At 37.1% G+C, this 7,681-nt stretch overlaps 1 protein-coding gene across 1 annotated transcript; it reads right to left on the bottom strand.

Annotated features, from left to right (window-relative positions):
- Positions 1-1,409: 1,409 nt before the first annotated feature.
- Positions 1,410-6,952, bottom strand: gins3 (GINS complex subunit 3). Its single transcript, XM_082159605.1, has 3 exons — positions 6,657-6,952; positions 5,392-5,625; positions 1,410-1,834 (listed from the first exon to the last, which is right to left on the bottom strand). The coding sequence occupies exons 1-3, from the start codon at positions 6,825-6,827 to the stop codon at positions 1,604-1,606; spliced, it is 636 nt and encodes a 211-aa protein (XP_082015731.1). The 5' UTR covers positions 6,828-6,952; the 3' UTR covers positions 1,410-1,603.
- Between the last annotated feature and the right edge of the window lie 729 nt (positions 6,953-7,681).

Genomic DNA, 7,681 nt, shown 5'->3' with positions numbered 1-7,681 from the left:
TATACCCCACTGATGGTTATGTGATTGCAAATATGTTTGAATAATCTTTAATGTGGCGCTATGGACCTTTTTCACAGCAGTACCATCTTAACGGGAATGAAAGCGTGGCTGTGGGGGATAGACGTACATCTCTTCAGTGGGTTGTACTGTTATTTAGTGTGTTTGTGGATTGTTCTGGCAACAAGACGCTGCAAAAATATCTTTCCAAGAAATTTCAGTATACAAAAAAACCCAGACAATATGAGCTGTGGAAAATTATAAGTGATTTAGGAACTTTATACGGCCTTTACAGCGGATGCCATTGAAAACACGGTAAGTCTATCCCTCACAGCCAAGCTGTGACATACCTGTCATGGCGCTGCTCTGAATAAGGTCTATGGAGTTTCTAGTGTGTTTTGGTTGCTTACAAGCCCAAAGAAAAATGTCAAAGTTTGGGGTAATTGAATCGTCAACTTTCTGGTTACTAGTTCTCAGCTATAACCACTATTACACACTACCAAAGGCAGAAAAAATGTAAATGTTGTTCTCATATCATTTTCTCCTTAGGATCATTAACAATTTTATTTTAATGTCTGAACATGTATGGTTATTCAATAAAGTCATGGCCCTATTTGTCATCAAGCCACCAAATGATGTAACTTCATGAGTGACTTTTCTTTAGTTTAGACCTTTCAAAAAGTCAATAAATCCCTCCTGCCCTTCCCAAGCCAACTCGGCTGAGGTTGCAGAGATAACAAGGTCAATATGACCATCCCAGAGGGATATATCAATAACTTCCATTCCGAAATCACGGATGAGATCATCCACATCAGCTGACCCACATTTTACACATGAACAAGCAGCTGGGACTCTGTATTCATAAACATGCTCATTAAAACTAGAAGACCAAGACATTTGAAGTCTTATACTGCAGAAAAGAGCATTCAAATATACGCGAGATCTTAAGGATAGGTTAACTTGGTTTTTTTAAGTGAGAGGGGAGAGAAATGGGGCACAGAGATGTGGAGAAATCCAGTGATTTGATTTGTCTTTGTGTTGACTGACGCAAATGAGGCTTGCTCACACTCACATTCTCACGAACAACCTGGTGACGCATACAAATGTCACCTCCAATATTCTAAATGGATCACCAGAAACGAGCACCCTTTACATGAGAGCATAAATGCATTAATGTTAATTATTTATGTTTCAGTCTAAACACCGGAAATAATCATTGTTAAAATGTTTTGGATATTGATGTGGATGACATGCAAAATCATACCCAGGCTTTAAAAACACAGACAGAGCCCGTCAAAGGAGAATCTCAATTGCTTTATAAAAAGCACATCTCTGGGTGAATATATATATATATATATATATATATATATATGTGATTATGAAGTTTCAAAAACAGAAAAAGAAACAGTTAAAACATTATAATAAATTGATTTATTGACCATATACCAAACTGAAATAGTTTATACACAGAAATATTACAGTAAAAAGTTCACAGACAATTTAATACAACTCTCAATATCACACATATGCACATGACTCACTTTCTCACACATTCACAAGAAACTCTAATTTTACCTTCTTTTTTTTTTTACAATCTTTTGGACTTTCAGGCCTGTAGGTCTGTAATTTTCCTCTTTCTGTAGTTGAGAACTAGACTAGAGGCAGTGAGGTGAGAGGACCGGCCTTTTTCCCACAGTTGGAAACTGTTAAGTCCACTCTGCCCTGACTTAAACAAGCTTCTCTCTAAACAATCCAATCGCTCCACCAGCGCTGATGTGTCCTCGTTGTAGGCGTTTTGGGATGAGTCCATGGTCCGACGGAAACGACCAATGAAGGTCTGATAAGAGAGATGGGGACAGTATAAATAATATGGAAGTACAATTATACATCCTTAGAGGATGCAGGGACAGTTGATGAAAGAGTCTTAAAGCTTCTATTCAGTTACACCAATAAGCAGTCTGTTTGACCAAAATTTAATGTAATTAATTCAGCACTAGAAATGATCAAAATAAGTAGACTTTATGGTGCACAATTTCTCACACTAAAAGTAATTTTGTATTTGCTATTTCAAACATATATTAAAGAAATGTAGCCATATTCTCAATGTTTAAAGCTGCTTGTTGAATTGCAATAACCAAAAGCCATAATATCCAGCCATAATAACTATGCAGAAGATTTGTAAAGCCCTAAATTAAGCAAAATTTACTTTCCCTAAGCTTAACTAACATTGAGCTTTAATTGCATTAACTGATTTAACACAACAGATCTGTACGCCCTATTGAACCTGCCATACCAGTCTGCCCAGCAACTGGTCAGTGCTAGTAATGATTTTAAATGTATTGCTCCCTCTACTGGTTGAGGTAAGAAATAGCAGATGGATCAGTAATGCATGCATGTCCCCAATGAGTTCACACTGTACGATTTTCAAAGTAGTCGGGTCACTGTTCTTTTCACACTGCACAACTATCTGGGGTAACATTCAGTTGCTGCTGTGTTAACACTGCACAGTGGATTGGAGACAGGGGGGTTCACACTGCATCATGACTGTACAAAAGAAAGAATCGCCGACAACTTCTAACTGGTCCGCAAAAACGCACACGAGAAGTGATAAGGAAATAACGCAAGGTCACGCGTGCGTGAGACGGGAGTTCTCACGCCAGACTGGAATTTTTATTAAAAATGATAGCCTGCGAGAAGATTGCGATCCAAATTGTCTGTGCGCTGATTTGCAGTGAAAAGGAGAAAAAGAAAAACAGATAATGTAGGAGGAAATGGTTGGGGAGACGCAGGGAGCAAGGATTGTGTGTTCTGCAAAGAGAGCTGGGGTGAATAAATAATTTTGCAATGTGCTGCTGGTCAAGCAAATGTTTGTGCTTCGTTTCTGTTTGATATAATTGTAAATATATCTATTAAAATACTAGGGGTGTAAATCGGACAGTTCATCACGATACGATACGATATCGATTCTCTCAGCCAGCGATACGATATTTGCCGATACCTCAAAAAATTCTGCGATACGATTACGATTCGATTCAGGGCTATATCGATCGATTAATCGATATTTAGATATTATGTTCACACAGTTACGTTTTTATTAACTCACAAATGCAACCAAAATATATAACATGAACGTTTAATAAACTCTTTGAAAACTGCACACCCTCTCCCAATTGGGACATTTACAACAGAAGAGGTCATTTGCAATTGCAAGTACTACGTTCTTGTTCATTTTCATAAATTATGTTTTTTATTATTATTGTGCATTCCAAGTAATATCAATCAAACTGCAGCTGGCTTGTTTTGATTAATAAAAATAATAATAACTTAAAAAATACAGGTAAATTACAAAATTAAAGTTCATTGAAAGTATGCTTTAATATGTTAAAAGTTTTTGGGGTTTTTTTGCAGATACATTCACATTTCATCTTTCTGAGTCAAACAAAACCAAGCAATTGCTATGATAAATAATATAACACTCGGTTAATCTTTGTAACGTTAATCTCCTCAGCTGACATAGACGCCTGACAAACTTTGTTGTTGTGATTAACGTACACAGTATACGGTGAGCTTTTCCCTCACCACTAAACAAGGTGCTTTAGTAAGGTTCTGTGAAAATGTTTCACCTTTTATTTTCCTTTTACGCCCTGAAGAAGATATCACGGGTTCATCAAGTTCATTGAAATTATCCATCCTCGATCACTTAGTCAGCTTTGACGAAACTCCTCTCAGCTAGCGCGTCTTTTCAAAGTGACATCTGACCTGAATACTGCACGCTGAGTCGCTAAAACGGACTTATCGTGTTGTGTTCACCAACAAGGGTGCGACTGCTTGTCTGTTTCTGCTGTAAAACATGAACTCGCGATGCCTTGACAGCAGACAATACCGGCTTTTGTGGAAAAAAAACTTGTTTAGGGTTCAGTCAGTCTTGTTGTCAGGCGTCTATTTCAGATGAGGAGATTAACGTTATAAAGACACACCGGCAGACAGTATGGTTGGTGAGTAAACGAAAATGTGCGCTTTGGCGGAGGATGTTACGTGAGAATGTGGAGAGTGTCAAAATAAAGGTGTATATCGTAGGGCTGGACGATTTTGGCTAAAATCATAATCGCAATTAATCAAACAAGTTACCTCGATTACGATTATTGAACGATTATTTTATTTTTGTCACTGGCAAGGCTTATACTGTAAATATGTTCACGGTTATTTTTTCTAATGAAAGAGTGCATAATCCTATCTTTGTTATTCTTAAATAAGGAAACACACAGATAGCTATTAATGCTTATTTATTAAATATTTCAAACAATTGAATCAAATGCACTGTTTGCACTGTTCATATTCGGTAATGTGATTGTGCTCCAAGTGTTGAAACAGATTGGTGGTATTACCTTTGGTCGCTATAACAGTTTTTCTGCAGTGTTTGCATTTGACTTGAGTTTGTTCGGTGTCGTCTTTATTGAAGCCAAAATGTGTTCAAACGACGGACACTGCGTGTTTCTTTGGTACAAGCGGCTCCGGCTGTTGCTGAGTTGACTCTTGTGTTTGAGTTCAGTTGCTTCAATGTCGCAGACTGGACGAGGCGGAGTCACGTGACTACACACACGCGGTAATATGTTTTAAGGGGAAAGTACATTAACACAGTGGGCGGAAATATTAATAGGATTTTAAAAAACGAAATAACCAACTTGGTAAAATTACGTCGGTTGTAGGCTCTGAATTTCGGTTTCGATTACTTTTCGATTAATCATCCATCCAAAATATATAGATATTTTACGTGTGGAATCGATGCATCGTATCGTTGGACGTTATATCGATGCATCGATCCATATCGATGTATCGTTACACCACTATAAAATACTGATATTGTGGTCTATAACTCCTCCCCGAACATCCCGCTGTCCTGTTTCTTGCTCTCTTATTGGATGTAGGTCTTCGCCGATGTAGTTTTCAGTCAGAACACATTTCACACTGCAGGATTCTGAATCGCTGACTAGTCCAGATATTTGCATGCCAAATATCTCATGGGCGTCTGCGACTCATAGTGATTCTCTCAAACTCCGTCTTCGGTCATTCACAGTGCGTGATTGTCACTCGCATGAACAAGCACCGTTTTACCTATGATTTCGGGCATTTGTTGGCGATCTCGCAAAACCTGTCGGCGAGCGAAAAATTGGGCCTAAAATCTTGCAGTGTGAACTCGGCATTAGTTGTTTAAATGACATAATTTTAGCATGTGAAGTTGCGAACCTTAACAACAAGCCTTGTTCTAACTACACATTACTAAACAAAACTCCTCACCATATCTTGCAGGGTTAACATTTAAAGAAGATTTTCTGAGCATTTGCTTTTTAAAGTCATAATTTATTGTTTTATGACTACCTATCTAGACATGCTCACCTGGAGGATGGTATTAGCAATCTCTGGGTTTTCTGGGCTGTCAAAATGCAGCATCTGGGAGCCTAAACCATAGTAATATGGCCCCATTTTTTGCAGGTCTACAACAGCGGGATCTGCCCCGAACACTGTTCTCCAGCCCTCACGATACACCTTCGGCAGCTCCATGGACAGCACTCGCCTCTTCCTTTCATACAAGCCCTTGGCCAGCCAGAGCGGCATCTCCATCTTTGTGCCCTGAAACATACAAACACAAGAACAAATCTGCGAAAGGACACTTTCTTCTCATATGAAGGTGCCATTAGACTACCATATAAATATGTTGTGGTCAGGGCCATAAACACCATAGACAAAAAGGGGGACAAGGGGGACCCCTAATAAAACTGCTAAATTGTCGCACACCAATATTTGATATTATTGATGCTGCACCAGTCTTTTTTAAGGATGACACCAAGTTTTAAAAGTTACATTTTTAGGCTGGTCCGCCTCAGTGGTCTAACAGCGCTCGTCAAAATGATTAAGATGGTCGATAAAAAATACGAGATTTACTGTTCACAGAAGATGAGAGCGAATTCCCACATGACACTTAGTTATTTTAACTGTGGAAGAGAGAGGTAAGTTGGAAAGGTGAGTAGCTAAAAATGTAATATTTGACAACGGTTGCATGATAGAAATGTGAAACTGACAGTAATATCCAGTGATGCAAACTTCTTAACTTTTTTTTATCAGATTGTTTTAAATTCAATATTGTTTTGGTGGTAACACTATCATTTTGAATATTGAATATTTCCATAGTGCCATTTCCATCATATCTCAAATAATGTATTGTGTTTGATATAACATTTTGTGGTGAAAATTAATGATAATTTTTCTAAAAAAACTTCTTGTCCTTTTGCCTTAAGGTTAATTTCATATCTGCCATTGTATGTATTAAACCGATTTTTTATTTTTTATTATTATTATTATTAGTGTTTATTTATATTTTTTGCTCTTCTTGGTAAAGTGCACTACAATACGGAAAACTCATTTTTATACAAATACATATTCACGTTTTGTTTAAATCATAGTTTAAACATAATTTATAAAGGTTGTTGTCTTAGATTAAGAGAAGATCTGGGAAGAGAAGATCTAAAGTGTAATTTGAAAAACAGTTCAAGAAGGTTTTGTGTCATCTTTGTATACCATAGCACGTAAAAGTGCTCGAAAAGCGATTTACCACTTTTATAACTGCTTTAAAACTAATTTTATTGATAAATGTATTGGTATACCTCCGGTATGTCGCGGCTCTCGCTGGATTTCTCTAGGAACCCGAGTCTCGGGAACGCGCTCTCAGTCCTGCACGGCAGTCGCTCGTGAGACAGTAAAATATCATCCAGAGAAAAGAAATTCTCCTCCATTCCGATCCCCGGAGGAACGGGCATGTAGGATAGCGCGTCCATTTATTTATATATTTACAATAATTGAACGATAAATGAGCAAACAAAATCTAACAGACGGTAAAAAATAAAGACAAACTTGTCAAAACAACAACACTGTCATAGCATTTGGCGCGCAACTTCAAATAAGAAGTAATGGAGCATTGAGCAGAGGGAGCATCGAACAGGCGCGATCAGTCGATAACAGAGTGATGAAGATTCACAGCTTCTCAATACTCTTTGATTTACAGTATCTGTGATTGAAACATGTGGTAAAAAGAAAATACTAGGTCAGTCTAAAAATAAAAACAGTATTTTGGTTGGCTGCTGAATTTGTATTATTTTAGAATTAGTTAGAGTCGTTATAATAAGCAACGAACTTTTTAGAAGAAGAGAAAACATAAAAAGAAACTAGAATTAAGTAGGAACACAAATATTTAAATGATCATATTTAACAAATGCTTCTTTCTTTTTACGTTATGGAGCTAAGATAAAATGTACAACTCTGTCATGCGCATTTATGACTTTGGCCATCAGATGTCGCTATTTCTTTAATTTACCCACGAGACAGTCTATAATTGCAGTAATTACTGCTGTCTGTCAGTACTGCATACCATTACAAGTAAGAATGGTCTCATGTAAACATAACTATGGTTTACCAGTGGCCTGTCATTAAACAGAATTATAAAACTATATTATCTTGTTGTGAATTCAAAAGTTGTTTACAACACTATATAAGCAGACACACACAATGAAAGTTGAAGTTCTTATTGAAACTACAAGTCAGTTTCTGTTCCTAAATAGAATGTGCCTTTTTCTGTTCTTTAAAGGTCTCAGTTAATATATTATAATTAATAATACTATAATTATCTAAACAA

The sequence above is a fragment of the Leuciscus leuciscus genome, assembly GCF_965113295.1.
Source record: "Leuciscus leuciscus genome assembly, chromosome: 25".
Taxonomy (NCBI): Eukaryota; Metazoa; Chordata; class Actinopteri; order Cypriniformes; family Leuciscidae; genus Leuciscus; species Leuciscus leuciscus.
The sequence above is the reverse complement of the archived record's forward strand: the minus strand, read 5'-3'. Positions and strand labels throughout refer to the sequence as shown.